The sequence below is a fragment of the Centroberyx affinis genome, unplaced genomic scaffold, assembly GCF_046629955.1.
Source record: "Centroberyx affinis isolate AG114_WGS23_722 - 3 ecotype Tasmania unplaced genomic scaffold, CSIRO-AGI_Caff_v1 ptg002114l_1, whole genome shotgun sequence".
Lineage (NCBI taxonomy): Eukaryota > Metazoa > Chordata > Actinopteri > Beryciformes > Berycidae > Centroberyx > Centroberyx affinis.
The window spans coordinates 3,658-27,900 of record NW_027280436.1 but is presented as its reverse complement, the minus strand read 5'-3'; the positions used below and the strand labels follow the sequence as shown (position 1 = coordinate 27,900).

General features: G+C 43.2%; 1 protein-coding gene across 2 annotated transcripts; it reads left to right on the top strand.

The window, feature by feature from the left end:
- Positions 1 to 253: 253 nt before the first annotated feature.
- Positions 254 to 21,127, top strand: LOC139654582 (ubiquitin-associated protein 2-like). 2 transcript variants are annotated; one of them, XM_071531698.1, is made up of 29 exons: positions 254 to 306; positions 1,903 to 2,034; positions 2,726 to 2,803; positions 2,968 to 3,078; positions 3,472 to 3,631; positions 4,859 to 4,936; positions 5,933 to 5,996; positions 6,253 to 6,341; positions 6,772 to 6,824; positions 7,097 to 7,158; positions 7,326 to 7,557; positions 8,765 to 9,017; positions 9,558 to 9,698; positions 10,107 to 10,243; positions 10,729 to 10,961; positions 11,426 to 11,678; positions 11,833 to 11,872; positions 12,213 to 12,342; positions 12,602 to 12,659; positions 13,168 to 13,402; positions 13,587 to 13,678; positions 14,605 to 14,655; positions 15,049 to 15,127; positions 15,467 to 15,667; positions 16,020 to 16,190; positions 17,449 to 17,553; positions 18,017 to 18,090; positions 19,132 to 19,323; positions 20,215 to 21,127. In XM_071531698.1, the coding sequence occupies exons 2-29, from the start codon at positions 1,945 to 1,947 to the stop codon at positions 20,308 to 20,310; spliced, it is 3,558 nt and encodes a 1,185-aa protein (XP_071387799.1). In that variant the 5' UTR covers positions 254 to 306; positions 1,903 to 1,944; the 3' UTR covers positions 20,311 to 21,127. The 2 variants fall into 2 exon arrangements, with proteins under 2 accessions (XP_071387799.1, XP_071387800.1); XM_071531699.1 differs by lacking the exon at positions 17,449 to 17,553.
- The last annotated feature ends 3,116 nt before the right edge of the window (positions 21,128 to 24,243 follow it).

Genomic DNA, 24,243 nt, shown 5'->3' with positions numbered 1-24,243 from the left:
ATACCTGTTCTCACTTCAGAAAACAGGCCTGTGCTGTCATTCTACCTAATTAACTGAAGTATGTGGCGAGAAAAACACATGTGCGCCCTGTCATTGGCGACGTTTTCACCTGCACTCATCATCCATAGCGTCAACGCTCGCTCCCGTACGTGAAGTAGACAGGAACGTGCACGTAAGTACACTGCGTTAAACCACCTGATCTACTAGGTGGGTTTTGATTGGCAGAACCGGCGTCTCGTCGTTAAACAACGGCGCGGTGGGTCACGTGACGGCATCTGCTGCTGGCTGAGCGAAGCGTGTTAGCAGGTAAAGAAAGAAAAGGGTTTGTTTTGATAAAATTAACGATATTTATGTCGTTTGAACGATTCGTACGTCTATCTTATGATTCCATAATTATTTTAAGAAAACCGATCGGTTGATTCAGTGACACCGCTCGTCCTGGTCGGTGGTTAGCTAAGTAGCTAGCTAGCCAGCTTAGTTGCTTTACTGTAGCATTGCATTGTGCGGACGGGCCGTTCACATGCCAGGAAATTAGCATGCTGCTGATACCCAGCATTAACAGGCCACGCGTTTCTTGGCAACTTCTCACGGCTCAACGAGACATATACAAGTAGTATCATATTCCTGCTGTCGAATATCAGGCATCAGCGGGAGCAAAATTAAACCTAACACAACCCAGCGTCGTTTCGTCCGTTTCTGTCGCGTAGTTGGCGTTAGCTAGGCAGCTATCAGTTGTGTTAGCGTGCTGCTAGCGCTAGCTAAGTATGCCACTGACGTTAATTAAGTAGCTTCTCTGCTGGTTTACACAAAGGGTACCTCTTCGTCCTGATCACATTTGTTTATTTTTTGTCCATGACCCGGGCAGGAAGTGCGGACAGCAAGCACACGGGCTGATAGGTTAATTTTGGTGGCTAAATTGTCAATATCTTGCAAATCGTTGAAAGCATTTGACTATTACGCGAGTAGCTAGTCAGCTAGTTTGAAGACAATCACACGAACAAAGACAAACGTTGGCTAGCCTGGCTAAAGCTAACGTCAGCTAGTTCACCTAGCCGGGCGGCTCATGTTTCTTTTCGAGCTTCGTGTAACTTAAATAAGCTAACGTTACATTCATGATTTAGTTGCACACGGCTGAAAATGCTCGGTACATGTGTTTTTAAAAGGGTAACTTAACAACAGAGACGTTCCACTCGTCTTGTTATATATCGTTTTGCTTTATCAGCCAACATAATTTTGCCTAGACAATAGCATGATCGTAGTCGGCGAATCTCATTAGTTGTGTTTCCACTTAGTTGCCAACATGCGTTATATTTAGCAGTAGTCTCGTTTACAGTATTGTAAACGAGTAGCAATTGACTATTGTTATCCTGACGATTGTTATCCTGACTTCGATGTTTTTATTGTTATGGTTGGCTTGTTTAAAAAGCTACTGCAGTTTTTCGACATTGAACTCTCTATAAAAAACACTAGATGCTAATTAGTTTGCTGTAAGAAAGACAAATTGCCAGAATGAAACAAGAGTTTAATCCCATTTGTTTGACACAGCCTTGTGAAAAGATGGTAGTCTACATACCAGCCATATAAGTATGCTGGTGCATATCCATGTGTTTGTGTGTCTGGGAGAGTGAGGGGGTGAGAGGGGTGTAAGTTGACACCTGGACAGTCCCCTCTTGGGGTGGCTAAATTTAACCTGGGAGGGGGGAAGCGACAGATGGGGTTATAGTGTTACATGGGAAGGTTGACAACAGTTAGTCTTAGTCTACTTATGTAAGTTACTGTGTACTGTACAGGCTTTTGGACACTTATCCAGTTTATTAGTCCTATTATGGTGCAATGTAATATATGAACATGATATCTCATTCGTGCTCTTTCTTTCCTTTCCTCTCCGTCTCCCTCCTCCAGATTTTTCTATTTTGTACATACATTGTTTTGTATATACTGTATATGATGACTTCGGTGGTCAGCAATCAAGCCCGGGGGACTCGGGACAGAACGCTGCCCACCACCACACAAACAACACAGAAACAGATACAGGTGGGTTTTCATTGCCATACATACCCAGTTGCATACAGTTATGTGGAAAAGTATTTATTGCTGTCTTGATTTTCAGCATTTTTGCCCATTTTATCACACTGAATCTGGTCAGATGTTGTTTGTGGGTGTGTAGTAGTTGATTGAAGGAGTGTGAGATAAAAAATTACACCAAGGTTCATTTGTTGTTGTTTGTTTGCTTCCCATTTGTTTGATGTGCAAGACAATTAAACATCCAATCTTATGGTGTGAAAAAGTAATTGGTGGGTGCGCTGGCGCACATTTGCAATCACATGTACTCATTTGACTGTCTGTCTGTCTTACACACAGCCTAAGATGGACTCACTTAGTCTAGAGTGTTATGAGACTGATGTACATTGAGAAAAGTATAATGAATATAGCATTTAGTCTATACCTTTTTATTCACCATTTTTAAATGAGTGCATCCTGCATGTTGGAGGATAATTTGGATGTAAAGATTGGGCCCCATTTTAGAGGCAATATGCTGATACCTGTAAAACAAGCACACAGATTGATGGAGATTGATTTTCATTTATTCAGTTTATTTATGTATTCATTATTATGCAACTCTTTGACCGGCATTTAAAAATCCTTAATTGAAATGAGTAAATGAAGCCCAGTATCTTGGTGTTGCTGTTGTGTTGTTCCTAACAAGCCTCTCTTCGTTTTCCAGGCCACAGCAGAACAGATTCGTCTGGCCCAGATGATCTACGACAAAAATGATGCAGACTTTGAGGACAAGGTCAAACAGGTAGGGTGTTTGAGTATGTGCACACATTCAGACAAATGCGTTTATTTGCTGTCGGCATTGCATTCATGCTCTATTGTCTTACCCCAGTCACTTCCCGGCCAAAGGCGCAATCGTTGCATGCAAGTGTTGATCATTTTACATGCTGTGTATGTGTGTCCCAACAGCTGATCGAGGTAACTGGGAAGACTCAAGACGAGTGCATGGTAGCCCTCCATGACTGCAACGAAGATGTCAACAGAGCCATCAATTTTCTGCTGGAGAGCACCTCCGACACAGTGAGGGTCCCCGCATGAATGCACATAAACATACACACCACATTCGCATATACATATCACACATATGTTCACTTGTCACGTGGCAAAACACATGGGCATTCTGGCACTGAATACCACTGGTGCTCAGTCTCTCACAGTTTACACTTTTAACTACTAACTGTCTGCCAGTTTATATTATAAACAAGACATTCTCTCATAGAGCTCTGGTTTGAGTCATTTCAGTGCCTCTCTAGAGACTAAAGGGCTATGACTCAGGCAACATTTTAATTGTGATATATTTGTATTTTTTTGTCCCACTTGCCAATCCCTATCCCTGCTGACAGCATATTGCTCACTGACATTCCTGTATGTTTAGAGAAAACCTAACCTCAATTATTTAAACCCCCTTCTCAGAACTCCTGGGAGACAGTGGGAAAGAAACGGAGCCTTGGGAAAGAGGGAGGGCCCTCGGAGATAAAGGAGAGCAGGGAGAAGAGAGGAGGAGAGAGGGAGGCCAGCCGCGGCCGCGGGGGGTCCAACAGGAGGGGCCGGGGCACCAGCCGAGGCCGCGAAGGTGAGAAAGGGGGACAAACAGGAAGAGGTGTGTGTGTTTGTCCTCTCTGAGTGATAAGAGTCTGTATTGTTTGGATGTGCATGTATGTTCCTTGTTAAAAACTTGTATTGTGTGTGTATTCACTGCATCTTTGTCATGGGAGTGTCCCAGATGAAGCCCAGACATCCTGCACCACCTCATTCCAAAGGTTCTCTATTACTAAAACTAAAACTGGAACTAAAACTAAAGTCATTGTCAATTCCCTGGAACCATCTTGAGACGATGAGTGTTTTGCGACTTGGTGCATTATCGTGCTGGAAGTATCCATTTGAAAAAGAGTAGACTGTGGCCATGAAGGGATTCACCTGGTCAGCAACAATGTTTAGGTTTGCTGTGGCGTTCAGTCGGTACTAAGGTGCCTAATATGTGCCAAGAAAGCCTTATCTACCCTATGGCACCACCATGTCACAATACCATTAACACTAGGCAGGATATATCCATGGATTCATGCTGTTTATGCCAAATTCTTACTCGGCCATCACCATGCCACAGTAGAAGCCAGAATTTATCGAACTAGGCAAACTCTTCAGACGTCCCACTGTAGCCTCATCTTTTTATTCTTAGTTGACAGAAGTGGAACTCAGCATGGTTCCTGTGCTGCTGTAGCCCATCTGCTTCAAGGTTTGATGAGTTGTCTGTTGTACTGAGCTGTTACTTTCATACTTGTGGCCGGCCTGTTAGCTTGAATCTTCAGTCTTGCCATTCTTCTCTGACCTCATCAATGAGATGTTTTCATCCACAAGTATGGTTTTTGTCACACCATTCTAGAAACTGTAGTGCCCAAAATATAAACCCGTTCAAAATGGCTTGGATCACTCGTCTTGCCTATTCTAACAGAGTGGAACAGTAAATGAATCTATTGATCCTCTGTGGAAGCTTTATGGAAGCTTAATGATTTGAGGTTGATTGTTGAAGCGTGAAATTTAAAGCATTTGGACCACAAATTTAGACTAAATAAGGCGTTATGTGTGAGCAGGCCTACTTCATATTTTAAAATGGTCTTTTGAAGCTCTGCCCTGGTAGTTCATGGTATGCCAACTGAACTTTTCTTTGGTTTGTTTTGCCTTGATTCCAAATGAGTTTGATTGACAAGGTTCTGTTGTGCCACTTCTCAGTCCAGAATGAATAATATTTGACTTTTGAATATGTCTTAATTTTCTTGTCACTTTGTTTTCCCTTGGGTTCCAGGTCGGTCAGAGGAGAATGGGTTTGAGGTGGCTCCTGGAGAGAGAGGGGGAGACCGTGGACGCAGGGGGCGGGGCAGAGGTGAGTGATACAGAAAATTATGCCTCTTTTAATTTGTGTATTAGTGTTTTTCAAGCACTGTGGCCAGATGCAAAGTTAGGTTGTGTGCAAAAACATTTTGTTCACAAAACCAAGACATTAAAAAGCAAAATCAGTTTTGGTTTGCAAGACAACATTTAGAAAATGTCAGTTTGAAAACCACTGTCCTAGTATGTACCTGCTTTACAGGCATGCTTGTACATCATGGATCCCTACTTTGGGGCTCTTACTGTTGTGCTTATTCCTACATCCTGGTTAGCTTACCACCCTCTGTATAGTTGTAAGCAGTTACATACCATAAAAGATTTGTCCTTACATTTTGGCAAAATGTATTTTGTTGATCAATTTTTTACCCATATTTTGTTAACCATGCTCTGTAAATGGGGCAGTGGCCTTAAGAGCACTGGGTGTGTTTTTGGTGATGTAGCTGGCAACATATCTATTTGTGTCTGCTGGCAATTGGGGTATAGCGGCACTCAACATGTGTGGAATGCACAGAGTCCTGCAGCTGCTTGAGTGTGTGTGGGGAGGGGCTCGATAGAGGAGTGGCAGGAGAAGCATCGAGCAGGATTCGTAGCAGGGCTACAACTAACGATTATTTTCATTATCGATTAACATATCAATGTGTTTTTTTTTTAGATTAATCATTTAGTCTATAAAATGTCAAAAATAATGACAAATGGCCATCACAAGTTAGCAGAGCCCAAAGTGATTCTTAAAAAATAAAACTTTAAGATATTCTTTCACCAAGAACAAATCTGTTGGATTATTTAGACCTACGTAACAGTGACTAATCCCAACACCTATCAAGTCTTCCTAATATGAGTGTGCACTGCGGTAATAACAGTTCATTCATAGAGCACAATTCTAAATAAAGCATTCTAAAGACATAAATATAGTATAAACAGTAAATTAAAGGAAAGTTAATAAAAAAGAGGATAAAAAGAGGTCATCTGGTTGTTTTGTGTGTGTCCTTAGGGGTCGGGGGCCGTGGGAGAGGAAGAGCAGCTGTCGGCAGCAGGTTCTCCTCCCAGGGAATGGGGTAAGAGTGTGTGTGTGTGGTGTAAATCCCTAAACCTGTAACAGAATGGGGAGATGATGATGGTTACAAGCACATAGCTGAATACTTAAATTTGTGGAATAACTATATTTCTGAATCTCCTAGTTGAAGAAAAGTCAGACCTATCCATCTGTTTTTTTCTATTATTGGTGGTCATAACATTCCCTCACCTTTGCTCACCTCCCTACCTGTCTTTCCATCTCTCCTATCTCTTCTTTTCACCCTCTCCACCTTCCAGTACCTTCAATCCAGCGGACTACACGGCTAACTCTGGAGCTCGCCAGGACGCATGGGAAATGGATGGCAACGAGGCTGCTGAGGTTACTGGTGAGTGCAACAGTACTTTCCTGGCAGTGCTGCGAGAAAACCTAAGATGTAGCATTTTTACCCATGTCCTAAATTTTCTTTGTTTTGGCTTAATTGTGTCAGAATCTTCTAGTGTGCACCCACCCTAAGATTATCTAAGCTCTGTTATGAATCAGTGGGATTTGCCATAACTGTACAAGAACAGTTTGGGCACATCCAACTGGTTTTAGGCTGCCAGGTACTTGATAAACGCAGAATTTAAGCACACATTGAAGAATAAATCCACAGACTGGTTTCAAGGTTCCAAATGCAATGATCCACCAATCAAGGTGTAACACTCATAACTGTCCAAGTCTCTTGCTTTGGGGTGATTGATGGTTGCAAAGAACGTAGCAAGACTTTGTGTGAATATGCTGACACTGACTTAACTGGTCTTCTGTTCTTCTGTCAGGAACATGGAGAGGCAATCTGGAAGATTGGACTTCAGAGGACTGGAATGAGGATGTAAGGGAGCACTTTTATGATGATCTGATCCGGGTCAAATCCTTGTATTTAAAATGCTGCTATATTTAGCGGTCTTTATTGATTGAGTATTTACTTCAATAACTAAATCTTGCTGAACACTGTCAGAAAACCTCATGAAAGGTGGTGTTGATGTGTACATATACCTCTTAATCTGATAGACACAGTGCCTCAGTACTTCTTGCCCTGCCTTATACCCTTAGCTAAGTTATCACTGTTTCACCATCTAAAAAAAAGTCTTTCTTCTCTCCCAGTTGTCTGAGACCAAAGTGTTCACTGCCTCTGCTCCCGGAAACCACGTCGCACCTGGACACAAGTAAGAGATGCTGCCAAAAGTGGACACAACTTCAGATACTGTTAGCAAAGAACCATCGGTACTTGGCCAGCAACAGTGAATGTTATTTTAACCCTTTGTGGCTCTCCTCTCCATCTTGCCCCTCTGTGTCCTCCCCCCTCCTGTCTCGTCTCTTGCCCCCCCCACAGTGTGGACCTGTCTGGCCTACTGCCCAAGGCGGGAGTGGCTGTAGGGGGGTCTGTGGACTCTGACTTGGGGGCGATAGTGGACGCGCCCTCGGCCGAGGGTTTGGGCCAAAGCCTGGTGTTCACCAATTCCCACCACAACGGACGTACCGCAACACACAGCTACGCACACGCCGCCGCCAACAGCTACGCCCACGCCGCCTCTGCTAGTACCACCTACGCACATGCCGCACTGGTACGGGCACACACACACACACACACACTCATACAGGGACATGCTTGCACACGTATAGCTATGTGCGCCATGTCGCCTATGAATATGCTGCACTGGTGAGGCACATATGAGCTCTAAAATATCAACATGCTGCATGACGATTTCAGGGTTCAACTCTCAAGTCGGTCAAAAGTCCAAATGCTGGCACATGTCTAGCATCACATTATCATCCCTGATTAACTGTAGCATCATTCATGTCACACAGCATAGCAGTTCTTCATTAACCTAGTAGGGATCCACAATATGGGGATTGGTTGGTGATTTTCTTTTTTGTTATATTTCTGATTTGAATTGCGATATGAACTTGCCTTTTCTTCAGCCTCAGCCCCTATGGTCCAAAACACTGAGTCAGCTCAGTTAACCTAAACAGCTGCTTTTTGGCTTTGCTAGCAAGCAAGCTAATTGAGCAACACAAGCCGCTAGACGGCTGAATTGTAAGATTTGAAATGCAGTCAGCTGCTCGCAGCCATTGTCAGCCACCAGGAGCGGTGGACCTCCAACATGGCCACCAGAGGGCACGTTACATCACCTGAAACTCTCTGTGCAAGACAATACAATACCATCACACATGACAGTCAGTGCAAAACAGTACAGGATACAACACTCAGTACAGTACATGACGAACACAAATCACAGTGCAGTTATAGTGGTTAATGTTTGTAGAGCAGGTCAACTGCGCCAGGCACCAATGACCTGTTATATAAAGGTCAGTTTATCATCAGTGTGGTTTTTGTAGGTATGTAAAACATTTGACAGTTTCCACAGTTTGGTCACAAAGGAAACACGGTGGGAGTAGATCCCTAATCTTTTCACACGATGCACAATAATACTCCTTTCACACAGACTTTCTGTGGGTGGTCAGTAAAGATGTTTTCACCCCCACATCCAGAGGCCACTGCTGAAGTATATATCTGTTAAAAAACAAAAAGGCAGGGGGAGAGTATAACATCTTGGCATTTTCAAAATGTTTGAATATATAAAAAAAAAGCCAACTGATCAGCAGGTACTACACTGTCACACTTTTCAGACACAGTGTTATAATCCAATCAAACTGAAGTATAGCATTCTTTTTTAAATAAATGATTAACAATATTCTGCCCATGTTTTGCTTTTCTCTCTACCTCTGTCCTTCTCCCCCCCCCCCCACCCCCCTCTCTCTCCATCCCAGTCCTCAGTCCTGGGGTCTGGTTTCGGTTCTCTGAATGCGCCCAAGCCTGCCTCTGACATCAGGATACCAGAACATCTCAACGGACCGCGGCTCAGCCAGAGAGCCAATCAAACGTTGGTCACCACCAGCAACAGCAGTGTTGCCAAAGAAGCAGGGCCGCCCCCGGTTCCAAGTCCCGCCCCTGTTTCCGCTCCCTCCTCTGCAGAAGTCAAGGCTCAGAGAGTGGAGAATGGCGCTGTTACGGCCCCACACTGTGAGTTTTACTCATACGCTATCTCCTTCTCTCTTGCTCTCACAGATAAACAGGCACATTCTCATTCAGTACATCAGAACATTAATATTTTACCCTTTTTGTATTCACCTCATATCTGCAGACATTATCGGTCCTTGTAGATTATAAATCCATGAAACAAAGTATAAAATGTGATGTAAAGTGATAAAGAACTAAAGAACTGCAAATTTTAGTAAATCAGTCATTGCTCTTTTTCTTTTAAAAGCAAACCCTAAGTGAATGTTGCAAAGAAACAGTGTGTCTTCATTATATTATATCAGCGAGTAGATAGATGAATTTGCCCTTGCCCGATGTAATAACCCCCTATAAGTTGGAGCCCTAACACAGAAATTGACCCAAAGACATGGGTCAAAGCGGTACACAAGCATGACTGTAGCATCTTCACCAACCGGTCCTCTTGACACTTGTGTTGACATTCACTGATGCAAGAGGTACGAGGGTCTGCAGGACACCGCGCGATTATAATGCTATTTTTGCTCATCTTATCTTGTCCCTGTCTAGTGGAGCTGAAGCTACAGCCAGAGCCGTCAGCGGTGCTCAGCCAGCTGGCTCAGAGGCAGCAGCAGTCCTCCTCCATCCTTCCCACTGTGGATCCTCTGGTCTTGCCTCAGCTGCATGCGCCACAGGTCCCCACACCGCCAGGTAGGGGGGAAGGAACTTTAAAAAGTATTATCTTAGGCAAAGATCATACTATTTCACTGTCACCACAGCATGAATGAAAGTGCCCATAGAAAACTTGGTAGTCTGATCATGAAGAGGGTTAGGGTTGTGAGTGTTTGTGGCAAGTGTGTGAGAGTTGTACCTTAGGACTGTTTGCCAATAGTTGCAGCTACTGTGTCGCACTATCCACTTTTCATTATCAGCACATAATACGGTTAGGGCAGTGTAGTAGTGTGAACATGTCCCTTTTTTTGTTTTTTTTGTCTTCAGTTTACCGTATCTGTGGGCTTTACCCCCCTGCTAGGGGCACTAACTTCACCTGTACTCTATGTTTAGTACTATATTCTGAACCGTATAGTGAACTGAGCCCCTACTCTCCCCCTACGTTAGGCCACGAGTCGTCCCTCCCTCCTGCCAGAGACGGAGCCTCCCCAGGAGTGAAGCTGCCAGGCATGGAGCACCCCATCTCAGAACCCCCACAGCGGCAGATGAAGACCCAGAGACGTAGAGTACCTCCTCCCTCAAAGGTAAGCTCTTCTGGTGTCCGAACCTGTACAACCTGACTGTCAGTCAGACACTGAATTGCTCTTGTTTCCTTCTGCCTCCTGTGTGCTGCCTGTCTGCAAATTCACAACCCATGACCAGACTGAAAGGACACCAAACACTCACTGCCTGAGTGTTTGGTGTCCTTTCACCATTCATTAGAGGCGCATTACTCCCAGTATTTGGTCTCCAGCCATGTCCCATTTGGAGTATGCAGGTTTACATTCCATTTAAACACTACACCTGTTGATTTAACCAATTAGTTCCCCCCTCTCTGGTTGAAGTAGTGCTAATAAATGACATCCGCTTCTGCAGTGTTTGGTTGGAATGAAAACCTTTTACTCTTCCCTCCATGGCACCTGACTGGAGGTCACTGCTCTAAGTTATAACAAAGCCATGTCATGGACAAAAATTTCCTCTAGGGAATTAATGAATAATGGTCTTCTCTACCTCTTCTCTCCTTCCTCAGATCCCCTCATCTGCAGTGGAGATGCCAGGATCGACGGATATATCCGGCCTGAATGTTCAGTTTGGAGCTCTCGACTTTGGCTCTGAGGCCAGCGGTGGAGCGGTGGATATGGGCCAGGCGGAGTCAGCCAGGGAACAAGTCCCGGCCCCGGCTCCAGTCCCCATCGCTGTCCCGACCCCAGTTCCTACACAGCAGCCCCAGAGCAGCCTGTTCTCCAAGCCAGGATCTGTGGGGTGAGTGTGTGTGGGATGTATACATGTGGCTGATTTACATGAGGAATTGTTTGTCTTTTCTAATTTTGTGCATGCACATGTCTTTGTGTGTCTGTTCAGCAAGATATTCTGGCAACCATTCAGGATGGAGCCATGAAACAAAAGTAGAAACAAAATGAATTCATGACTTAAAGGGGCTTGGGTATTGAGGGCCACTTCTCTGACTTCTGGGTGTGTGCATGTGACTGTCCACCTGCTTTGTTTGTTTATGTTGCATGTGTTCATTTAATCTTTTGGGAGTTTGCACATTCTTTGGGTCGTGTTTTTTGTATGTGAGGAATAGGGAAGGCTTCTGTACATCTTATAGTTTTAGCCGAGTTTGTGTTGCATTTTAGCCAGTAAGAATAGTTCCTGCTTTTTCTTTTGTCATGTTCTCAATATGTCCAATTTTGTGTATCTCTTCTCTCTTGGTCCTGTTCTTCCAGTGAACACATGAGCAGCTTGCCCACCCTACCCTCAGCCGTATCGGATCCCAGCTTCCCCTCACCGTCTCTGGGCTTACCCAGTGCCACACCCTCCCCCTCCCTGGGTCTGCCCAGCGCAGCCCCTCCGCCCTCGTCCTCCACAGCCCCCTCCGTGGCCAGCCGGGTGGAGAGCAGCGGCCCGAGGTCTCTGCCGCCCCACCTGGGCTACTCCCAGAGCAAAGATGTCCCCTCAGCTCCTGCTGGACCGCTCACGGTGAGGATGAGCCCTTCTTCTACCTGCATGCACAAAAAGATCCCAATGGGAAAGAGGGTTATTTCTCAAAAGCAGAATGGTTTTTTTTTTTAATATACCTGATAAAATGATGAATGATAAAAATAAAGGTTTGAACATTTTCTTCTTCTCATAGAATGGCTACAGTGGCATGAAGACGCAGAGCACACAAGACAGTAAGTACTTTCAGCATTGTCAGTTGTAGAGAGCTGCACTGGTGCGGTCATTAAAATCTAATATAATGAATATTGATTGCTAAATGCATCCGGTAGGAAGTAAAATGTTCATTCAGTGGAAGCTGAGATGAAGTCAGATGAGGACAAGAAATACTCAGCCCATCTCTCCCATCCTCGTTCTGTTTTATCATCTCTTCCTTTTGCCGTTCTCGCATTGCTCCACCCTCTGTCAGTAACATTTGAGTGTTGCATCAGCAGTGTTGCCAAAACACCGAAACACAATGGAAATTCACACCAAATGGATTTCTCTCTCGCTTTTTTTTTTTTTTTTTATAACCAGCTACGTCATCAACGTCTAGAACGGTGAAGACGGAGTCTCCCGTTATGACGAGTGACAGTGGCCCCACCCACCACATCCCTTCCCCCGCAGTCACACCCTCCCATTCAACACCCCTCCCCTCCCTCAGCAGGTAAGAGATGCTCCAAGCACACCATAACTACTTTATTGCACATTCATCCTTTCTTTCTCTGCGTCTCCCTCTGCTTCTTTCTTTTTTGTCTGGAGATCATGATGGTTACAAGCACATATCTTAATCCCTTTTTATGTGGAAATATCTTTGACTGAATCTCCCATATCTTCTGCCCATGGTTCCTGGGCAGACTTGGGAGTGCTTTTGCTACTTCATCAGATTAAAACAGGCTGACAGCATCACTTTACTCTCTTTCTAGTCACGCGAGCAGTACTCACTCATCTGGAGCTGCTCTCGTTACAAGTTCCTCCCTCACGGTAAGCATGAATATGTACGCACACACACAATATAAACATACATAGGTTTGTTTTGACACTGCAGCTAACATCAATCTGGAGGTGTGGTTATTTAGTAGGATATCATCTAATATCATGGAAACACTGAGACACCTAAGATAAGTTCAGTTGTTTGTGTGCAGGGTTTAGGTTTCTATGAAGCATCATGCCTACTGGCTTTGAAGAGAACAAGGACAATTTGAGTGCTAAGATGTTATTTTGAGAAGTCACTGGTGATATTTATTGGTGGAAAAACGAACCTGCACTCTGACCTATACGGAATGATGCGTAGTATATGACAACAAATGTGCCATATATTTCTCTTTTGCACTTCACCATCATCTGTTTCTGTACTGCTTTTTTTTTTTTTTTCTAAACGGTTCTCCATTCTTTTCCCACCCTGTCCCTTTCTGCCCTTTTTGTGCTCTGTGGTTCTCTCCTTCTACAACCTCCCCACTCTTCTCGTTCCTCCCCTCCTTGGTTCCATCAGATGGCCAGTGAGGAGAGTAGCGGCAGCAGCAGTCTCCACGCCTTTTCGTCGTCATCGTCCAGCCAGGTTGTCAATGCCATCCCTTCAGTCCCGCTGGCCGTCAGCAGCTCAGCCACCAACGGCCTGCACCCCTCCGGAGCGCCGGGACTCACTGCTAACGGCATAAACATCAACAACATCAACACTCCGCTCTCAGCCACAGGCAGCCGCACAGCACCCCTACTCACCACCTCCGGTAGGTTCATGGGTCCATTTTCCATCACACAAGACTTCACCCATAAAAGGTTCTTTCTCACAAATTTTGTGCTTATGACCAAATCTAAGCCAAAGTTTATATTATTCTGCATTGAAATTGAAATTTCCCCGTTTTAAGTAAATTTGCCAAATCAAACCCCCCTTGTGTTTCATGTGCTCCCCAGGTAAAGCTCCCCCTAACCTGGCCCAAGGAGTGCCCCCTCTCCTTGCCAACCAGTACATCATGGGCCCTGGTGGCCTGCTCCCTGCCTACCCGGTAACTATATGCTTTCCTGCTCGTTTATTTACCCACTTGTGTATTTACTAGTCCCCTCGGTTTTCTGTGATTACAAAATCGCGGAAAATACACAAAAATGGGCATGTCACAGAATCATGTAGAAAATCACACCTGTCACTGCAGGAGGGTTAAATCTGTTCTCACTTGCAATCTCGCTCTTCACTGCCAACAGAGCCACCAAATCAAAATTAAGCAAATTTCTGCTGGTATTATATTAAAACATCTTTGACTGAGGGTTGGGCAGCTGGGGGAAGATGTAATTTGAGATACTTGATCTATGTTAAAAGGACAATAAGTACGTTTTTTACCGCCTTATAACAGTGATCTTCAATCCTGGTCCTCAGGACCCAGAGTACTGCTGGTTTTCAGTCCTACCAGGCAGTTAATTGCAGGTACCTGCTTTCACCTTGCCTGCCAGCTCCCTGGTTAGATGGCTGGAATGAAAACTAGCACGGATCTTGGTCCTGAGTACCAGGATTAAAAACCACTGTCCTGGCTTTGAACCCCAGTGGGAATTGAACCCCTAACTGTGGCAGTCAGCACCCTACTCTACCTATCGAGCTATTCAGGACCAGGTGCATATGCCATGTTGCCTTCAGTGTCGATGATGATTGTGTTTTAGTAGGTTCTGATCAAACATGACGCATGTGGAACAAACTGAGACACTGACTAAAGTATAGGATATTATTGATAATGGCAATTAATTTCCTCATTCTGTAGCGTTGCCCTGTATTGCAGTCAACGTCTTATGAATTTTGTATGGTAAAATGGAGTCTGCAGGCGAGAATAAAATGCAGCATGTCCTCCAACATGGTTGTTAGTAGACTTGATGATTTCCAATTCATCCCTCCACTCCCTCTGTGACTGTCCCTATCTGAACTCTTGGGTTGTGTTTGCTTCCACAGCAGATCTACGGATACGAGGACCTGCAGATGCTGCAGTCTCGCCTCCCTATGGTGAGTTTCGTGTTTCAGCGTCATGAAACCCATACTCACTCACCCAAACTCATATTATTGATGTTGGATGAAGGGCTACATGTTAGGAATTCCTTTTCTTGCTTTATTTTTTAACGTTTCAGGAATTCCTTTACTCGCTTTATTTTTGAAATAAACAATGGGGTTTTGAATTGGTTTCATGGGATATGTATGCAGTCACATTCCTGTTACCTTGAGTAACCTGGCCAATAAAGTAAACTTCTTCTCATTTCATTTGTATGCAAGACAAAATGGGCAGCAATGTCAGATATAGTGAGGGCGATAAGCTGGCGACATCAGAAAGTTGATAGTTGATATAATTTCTCTTTTACCTTTTTTCTAATTGTCTGGTTTTGTCTCATTCTTTATATGTAGGACTACTATGGTGTGACATTCCCTGGTACTACAGCTACCATGCCTGGTAGAGACGGCCTGGCCAACAATCCCTACTCTGGTAACATCTTTATGATTGTATTTTATGCTGTGTGAGTTGACGTGTCAGTGAGTTTCAAGATATGGTCTTAACTCAAGCTGATGTACAATTCACACAATTATTCCCCTGTTTCTCATAAGATGATTATACATAGCTCCTATTTCAGTTCAGCTGTATCAGACATTTCTGCAGTTGTGCATGTCAAGTGTGTTTGCCAACATGATGACTTGCCAAGTCTTTGTAATATTTTTTATTTGGTTTACCAAATGATGTGAGTTGTTAGTGTGGAGTCCACAAAGGAATGTGATACTGCTTATTTCTACTTCAGCTATCTCTCACATGTCATCTTTTTCTGTCTAGGTGAGGCGACCAAGTTCGGCAGGGGGGATTCGTCCTCCCCGGCTCCCCCCACCAGCCTGTCTACGGCCGGGGTGCAGTCGCAGCCCCAGCAGGCACCGCAGGCGGGGACGCAGGGGCAAGGCCAGGGGCAGAGCCAGGGTCAGCAGACACAGAACCAGGCCTTCCTCAACCCCCCTCTGCCCCCAGGCTACGGATACACTGGTAAGGAAAAGAAAATTATATTTCATGTCAAGGATGTTGGCTACATTTACAGTATTTTCCAGGCAATTTGGCCAGGCAGTTCACACTTAACTTGCATATTCCAGCTTTCCTACCTTTTTTTTTTTTTTTTTTTTTTTTTTTCCAACTTTTTGTTGAAAGGTTAATACAGTTGGGAGCCTGTCAAAATATGCCAGGGCACTGAAATAGGCAGGTGAAATAAGGAGCTATAGTAACAGGAGAACTCTGCAGCATATAACACTGCACAGTAACAAATTGCCTCTTCATCACTAAAAATTTTTAAACGTATCATCACAGTTGCATTATTTCTCTAATCAAACCCACTGTCCCACAGGTCTGCCGTACTACCCCGGTGTGCCCGGTGTTCCCTCAGCCTTCCAGTACGGCCCCACCGTCTTTGTGCCTCCGGCTTCGGCCAAACAACCTGCCATGGGCCTGGCCAACCCCTCCAACCAGTACCACCAACAGCATCAGCCCAGCTATGGACAACATGCATACGGCACAGGTATTACCAGGACAGGAGAGAAGGACTCTGTCTGTTTGCCTGGGCTGGGGTTCATTTACTTTCACTCGATTCAAGAAGCAGATTTTGTTCAAATTTCAAATGGGATTTAAAAAAAATCAAAGAAGGTTGTCATATCCAACAGTTATGGATTGATTGATTTGGATCCAGCCTCTGTGTGTGTGTTTGTATGTGTATTAGGGTTATGACACTGCAGATGACACCACACTTAACAACACTATACCAAACCAACTATCACAGCACCGTGACGTATCACGACAACATTTCAGATAAAGTACCCGAGTGAACTACCTTATTTAATTCAAAGGTTGGACCAATCCCAGCGACACTGGCAGGTTGATGACACAAACTGGCCAACTTTCACTTCTTCACCTTGTCATATTTGTTAAAATATTCACAGTGAGGGCATCCTGGCGGATCAGTGGTCTAAGGCGCACACCATCTAAAAACGCGACGTCGTGGGTTCGAATCCGGCCCAAGACCTTTGTCGCATGTCATTCCCCTCTCTCTCCCAATCTTTCCTGTCTCTCTCTACTTTGAACTATGCAATAAAGGTGAAAATGCAAAAAAAAAAATCTTAAAAAATTAAAAAACTGACAGTAAGATGTTTTGGTGCTGACGAGAACACAAGCTACTGTAATATTATAATACTAGAGTGAGACAGTCTTTGTATCTCAAGTATTGTAACGTTTTGGTCCCATGACATTTTACTAGTGGAGAACTATTGTGCAACATGTATGTTTGTGTCTGAGAGACAGAGTGTATGTATGGAGATGGCAACAGAAAGCACAGAGACCCTGGCATGAGTGAGTAAATGAGTGGTAAAATGTGTGGAGGCGAGACAAAAAAACACAACTTTCAGACCTTTTTATACAGGTACAACAAATGCTGCATGTGTGTGTATTGGGGCCTGTGTGTGTGTTTTGCTTGTGCTGCATGCATAGCTCAAAACCCCCCGCTGAAGTTGGCCACGGCTCAATATAGACACAGGCTGCCATTTTAGTCAGGTTACCTTACTGCTTCTCTCTCCCCTGCCCCTCCTGCTCTCTCTCTCTCCCACTCTCTCCTCATCCTCTTTCCTCCTCTGTCTTCATCTTCTCGCTTCTTCTCTTCACCTCATCCTTTCCCTATCTCCTTCCTCTTCCTACCCCCTTCTCTCTCTCTCTCTGCTCGCCCTGCCTCCTCTCTCCTTCTATACTCCTCCTTTTCTTCTTCTTCTTCCTCCTCATCCTCCTCTCAGCCTTTGACGACCTGTCTCAAGCCCACGGTGGGGAGTACAGTAAGGGAGGGTACGGAGGCTCTGCCCAGTCACAGGCCAAGTCAGCGGGCAGCGGCCCAGGGAAAGGTACACGCAACGCACACAAACAACCCACACACACACCAAGTCAGTGAGCAGTTGCCTATGGGGAAAAACAGATGCACTTATAATTATAGATGCTTCTGCAGTGTTCCGGAGAAAGGTGTGTATACATGCACGCGTGTGGATGCACTTGCATGTGCGCATAAATACACACAAGCGGTGGAAAAAAATTGAGAATGTGATGTGCGCCTCCTCACTTATGCTTCTTCCTATTGGCTGCCCCCCTTACTAACAATCGAAATTATCATTTCAGTGCTGAATATTCACTCAAATATTGGAGAGACATTGGTGTTGAAGTGACGGATTTGTTCTTTTCCCCCTTGATTTTCCTCTCCTCTTTATCGCTTTCTTCTTCCCATTTCCTTTCCTCTGTTCTTTCCTCTCTCCTCACATTCCCCATCTTTTTCTTCCTTCTCTCTTTCCCGTTCCCTCTTCCTCGTCCGCCCAGCACCAGGACTTTCAGGGTCTGGTACCAGTGGAGGAGTACCTGACATGGGAGGCTCAATCTACAGCAAGACACAGGTGAGTCTTCTACTTGCTGACATTTTAAGACACCAACTCAACAGTGGAATGGTTGGAAATTAGGGCTGGGCGATATGGTTGAAATCAATATCATGATAATCATAAGGATTTTTCTCGATATCAATATATATCACGATATGGTTCATGTATGCAAAATCACGTTAAATAATCAAATGAATGTCCATCTCATTGAACTGAATGGTAATGTTATGTGTGATGTCAAACAAAACAGAAATATTCAAATAACAAATAATAAAATAAAAACAAATAATATTCCTACCATACCTCATTTTATCAGTTTTTATGAGTTTTTAAGTAAAATTTGCTTGTCATCATCAATTTAGATTGCAGAAATGTGTGTCACAGTATTAAAACATCTTCATATCATCACAATATGATTCCACTGAAAGACGATAAATGATAATATTGAATTATCGCCCAGCCCTATTGGAAATATAGATTATTGATTTTTACCAAGACCACTTCCCTGTTTTGGAGAAGACTAGAATTCAATTTAAGGATTAACCCAATTTAAGGATTAGCCTGAGGCGGAGCAATGAATACTTATCAACGTTGAACTAAAGCTTTTGAAGAAATTTAGAACCAAGACTTTTTGAAGAGCCACTGATGTATAGCTTGGGCTGGTTTATATATATTTACAATGAGTGGGATGAACTAAATTTTAAACCAGTAATAACCAATCAGAACCAGAAAATGTATACATATCCTCATTAGATCACCCTAGATACTTTGAGTCACCTTTTCCAGTTCATTCTCAGTGGAGCTGTACATTGGTGTGACAAAACAGATTTGGATGTAGGAGAAACCAGATATAGGCAACAGTAGAGAATTTTAAGCAAAACAAATAAACCGTTAAACATGCACAATTAAATTTAAGTACTGAAGTACAGCAGTTTTGCCCTTTTTTCTAATTTCAAAATCCATTGTACGTGTGTACCTAAAGGCTCAAGTTGACTTGGTAGTTCTGATTGTAACCATTCCTCCTGTTTATTTCCCCTGTCCCGTCTCGGTCCGCCTCAGTCATTCGACAAGCAGGGCTTCCACACGGGGACACCGCCTCCCTTCAGCCTGCCTTCGGCCCTTGGAGGAACGGGGCCCCTGAACCCCGGGGGTGCCCCTGGCTACGCCCCCGCCCCCTTCCTGCACATCCTGCCACCCCACCAACAGCCCCACTCCCAGCTGCTGCACCATCACCTCACACAGGACGGACAGGTAAAGCTGAGTTTATAAAAGACATCGTGCATTTTGCCTGCACAATGTCCCGCAAAATAAGTTTTAAGTCACTGGAAGTGTTTGGAAAAAGCTGGGTCAGAGAAAAACACAGCCATATCAATGAATTTGGCCATTTTACTAGTAACCCAGGTTTTCAAAAGAAGTTGTTGTATTACTGTATTTTTATCACCCTGTAAAGCACTTTGAATTGCCCCAGTTTATGAAATGTGCTATACAAATAAAGCTGCCTTGCCTTGCCTTGCCTTGTTGAGACCAGGGACGATATGCTTATCTCACGACACGATTCAATACAACCATGATAGGATGTAATAAATAAATGTTCAATGACCACAGAATATGACAAAATTGCGGGATTATGAATATTTCTAGAAATGGCATTGACTTGCTAGAATATAAACAACAATTTAAAATGTCATTACAAAGTGCAAATAATAAAATTTAAATGGAAAGCTTGTGAAAGTGTGATGGTCGAGCCGTCTCATTTTGTGATTACTACAGCAGAATAAAATGCTAGCTCAAAATCGCGATTCATTTTTCTGCCCCATGATACGTATACTATTGTCACATTTTCGCATTGCGATATATTGAATTTTGATATATTGTCCCATCCCTAGTTGTGACTCAAGCTTGATTTTGCAGTCTATTGGGTTTGATGAAGCAACCAATAGACACTGTTATTTGGCTGCTGTCCTGCATTAGCCACAGTATTCAGCGACTTTAAATTCCATCGAAATGGGGGGGGGGGAAATAGCCGTTAGGTTTAGATACCCATGTCTTCTGAACAATTTAGGAAAATTTCTGTCAATACCAACCTTTTGGGCACTGACCTTGTCTCTCCCGTTCTCTGACTGTGCCGCCTGTTCTCCGCAGGGCGGTCCTGGTCAGCGCAGCCAGTCCAGCAGCATGCAGCAGAAGACCCAAGGCAGCAAGTCCAGCTATGGCAGCTCCCCCTACTGGGCCAACTGAGGAATGCCCCTCGCCCCTCCCCATCCAAAGGCTCTGTGTGTGTGTGCGCGCTGCGTGTGTGTAAAGCTAAAACAAAAACAAAAAACGACACACTACCCTTACAATGAGCAACCCCGGGCCTCCTCGCCCCACTCCCCCCCCATCTCCACAAGTCCTCATAAGTCTTTTTGGTTCTCTCTTCCCCCCCCTTTTCGAAATTGGTTGTACATGTAAGATATTTATGTATGTATTTATATATATATACTGTATATGTAATAGTAGAACATGAAATGTGGTTGCTGCATTTTATTTTTGAAGGACTTTTTTGTTTACTTTTTCAAAACTGCAGGAAAAGACGTTACATAAAGATAGAATGAGATGATGATGATGATGGTGTAAGAGAAAGAGAGAGAGACAAAGATAAATGGTCAGAAACTCCCTGGAAGAAACCAGAAAAGACAGGAAAAGGAGAGAGCTATAGCACTGATTGCATATGAGGACATTTCAGATAGGGGGGGGGGATTTATAATATTAACTAACTGCATTTGTCTCCTTTTTTTTATACATGAGTGACCAGGCTCATCCCCCATACATTGTCTTCTTATCTTCTTCAGACTCCATTTTGTAGCCGTAGTTATCTTCCCCCTCGTTCCCTTCCCTCCTTCTCTCCCTCCCTCCCTTTTTCTGTTTCTGGATGTGCGGAGGGCCGCCTCCTCCGACCCCTCTCTCCCCCTGTGTCGGCTCCCCCCTTTAAAGACAGACCTGCCCATTCAAATTTTATATTTTAATTTAATTTTAACCCTCATTTCCCTCAAATAAAAGTTCTGAGCAGTTGGAACTGTGATTGGTCCAAGCCTTTTTTGTTATATTTGTGTGTGTGTTTCTGTGTGCCAGAGATCCTGGTGATGTTATTTCTGGAGTATCATGGGATTTTGAGACTTAGTTTCAGATGGGAAAAGTCAGAGAATCTTCTTAAAAGTTTTCTGATTCAATCGTTGAATGTGAAGAAGTTTACAAATGAATCACAGAAAATTCAGCATTTTATCCAACTACTTTTTTGACACACTATTCCATCACATTTTACGTTCACCTATCCATTTAGAACTGTCTAAAACCAAAACGCAGCACCAGCAAGTCAGGAACATGTAAATTTCATGTTATCTGAATGCTTTGCTATTCTTTGAAATCCTAGTATCCGTTTTCATGTATGAGGTTACAGGAAAACAAAGTTATGATTGGATGTACTCCTCACTTGGGATGCATGGCTAGAGAGAGGAGACTATGCACAGCGGCGGTTCGGGATACATATACATGGCCCTATTGGTGAGTTCTCACGCTACTATTGCAAAGTAAACAAGTCATGGGTTGGCATGGGAACAGCTTTCTACTGGAACAGCTTGCCTGCGTCCAAAAGCATAATTCTGGTCCCAGTGGACTTCTACATTGTTCTCAAGGAAGCCTGATAGTATTGAGGTCACTGTCTTGACCTACATAATTCATAGACCGTGGTCTGAGGATCTGGTCATCAATGTAAGCAATTAAGTTGGTAATTATCTGCTTGAAATATTAATCAGCAACATAATCTGTGTCACTCTAACAGTTACTTTCAGTTACCTTGTTATTGCCTTGCATTAAGAATCTATGGAATATGCAGTTGAAAGGATGCTTCAATTCAAATTTCAAACTCAGTTGTGTAAAGATCTCTACCACTGTCATTTAAAGATTATTTCAGATTGTGTGAAATGTATCAGAGTAATCTAATAATGAATCGCCTATTTTCAAAAAAAGGATATATTTAAAGATTATTTTCATGGCATTTCTGCAGTATTAGACAGTAGGCTACAATTGAGAGAGACAGGAAAAGGGGGCAGGGATGACATGAGACAAAGGTCTTGGGTCATATTCAAACCCAGGTTGTCGTGGTTACGTGGTGCGCGCCTTATTTTTTAAAAATCTTTTTTTTACCACAAACTGAAATTAACATGTTTTTTTTTGTGATCCGATTACCATAATAGCATTACATGTAATGTGTTACTCTCCAGCCCTGGCCAGTTGGCCATATGGCAGCTCAGCTTGAGTGAGACACACAGGTGGCTCTCTGATTACAGAGAATCCATCACTTGACTTCTCCTTTTCCCATGGAATGCATTTATTTATGTTTTGTGATGCTTATTTTATTTTATTTATTTTAGAAGAAACTGAACATTATGAATGGGTGTCATGGTTCCTTGGTATATGACATTTCCTCAACACACAGAGGACCAAGTAAACTTCAAGAAAGAAAAGGAAAAACAGCAAAGTTGGACAGTTTTGGATTCCTTACTGTGATTCAGCACTATCACACCCATGCAGAACAACAGACAAGTATGTATTTCATGCAGAAGCAGGGTGAATGGACATGGAAAGATGATGGCATGTTTTTGAAGTTAAGGAATGATGTCATCCTCTGTTTTGGATAGTATCTGCACTGTCATTTTGAAAGGAGCAGTAATGCAGGAGGGCGGAGAGCAGAGGGGCGAAGTCTTCCATCTAGGAAATCATCTGTTCAGGAAGTAGAGCAGAACCTTGTTTTTCCGAGCCTCAGACATCCAAACATACTGTATAGCCACCGACCAAATGGGCAAAATTAACAAAACAGTGAAGCAATGTGAAAATGTGTTCTGTTAATTGTGTGATTTTTTCTTTTGACATATGCATTCTGCAAAGTAGATTGTTGGTTATGGCATGTGAGGATTAATGTTCATCAGCTGATCTGGTTATTCGATATTAAAAAGAGCATTTTCTAGTATTAGATTTAATTGAAAAGGCCTCAACTTAGTTCAAATTATTTAAACTGATGTTTTTTGTTGTCAAAAAACATCATATGCAATCCCTTTAATATCATGGTAAAATGTATGAATTCTTGTTTTGTGCAAATAATTATTTTACTTAAGTTAAGGACCTTTGTGAAGGTCCACAGAGTAAGGACCAGGAATGATGGTTGTGTTAATTTTTTTGCAGTGGAAATGGCTATAAGAAATACACTGCTGCAAACAGTGTTGGGGAAACTACTAGGAAAACCTAATTTGATTAGTTTAAAAGTTAAACCATTAATTTGATGAACTGCTGCTGCTTTAAAAAGGCAGTTTTTCATCTAATCTCTGTTGCAATGAGTGGAACAACCCTGACAACGAGACATGACTCGGCATAAGGTGGCAGCATGGATGTCTGGGTGTGTGTTTAGGAATAGATAAAGAGAAGTTAAGTTAAACAGAAGAGTTGAGGTGGTAATCAACAGGTAAGAAGATAACCAGACAGGAATGTGGAAATAGTGATAATCTCTGAAATGTGGATTTCAGTTTTTTTGTTTTTTTTAATTGGATAAACATTGCTAAAGAAAACTACAGCTAAGCAACTTCAAAAAGAAGTTCATGCAATTCAAGTGCAACTTACTAACTGTCACCTCATCAGTCACCACCAGATGGCGGCATATAGCCATTTCTCTCATATGAAGCCATTACCAGCTGTTGGGTCCATACCTGAGTGGTTTTCCAAACAAGGGATCGACCCAAAGGTGGGTCACAGCTTGCAGGGAGAAATAAATAAGTCCTCAAATTCTTGTTGAAGAATGAGGTGGCTTATCCCAAGGTACTGGCTATAAAGCCTGTAATGTTGCCAAAGATTTTCCAAATGTACGCAACACTTTACTAGGTTATTACCCTATAAAACAGGTTAAATTAACTTGCACATTGACAGGTGTGCAGGCTGTGTGCGAGTCACTTTTCGTGTCACGAGAAAATGTAATAAATCCAGTTAACGCAGGTAATGAAAACATAAATTGAAAGAAAACACGTAAACAAGTGTATGGACGAGTGTGTAGATGAAGTGTGTGTCTGTGTGAGAATGCCAAGCTGACCCTGACACATTTTTTTCCACATTATTTGATTTTAGAGTGTTTCTTTTGACTTTAGTGTG

Coding starts and splice junctions, on each gene's coding strand:
- LOC139654582 (XM_071531698.1), top strand. CDS start 1,945: ATGATGACTTCGGTGGTCAGCAATCAAGCCCGGGGGACTCGGGACAGA. Junction 6,342..6,771: donor CGAGGCTGCTGAGGTTACTG/GTGAGTGCAACA, acceptor TTCTTCTGTCAG/GAACATGGAGAGGCAATCTG. Junction 6,825..7,096: donor CAGAGGACTGGAATGAGGAT/GTAAGGGAGCAC, acceptor CTTCTCTCCCAG/TTGTCTGAGACCAAAGTGTT.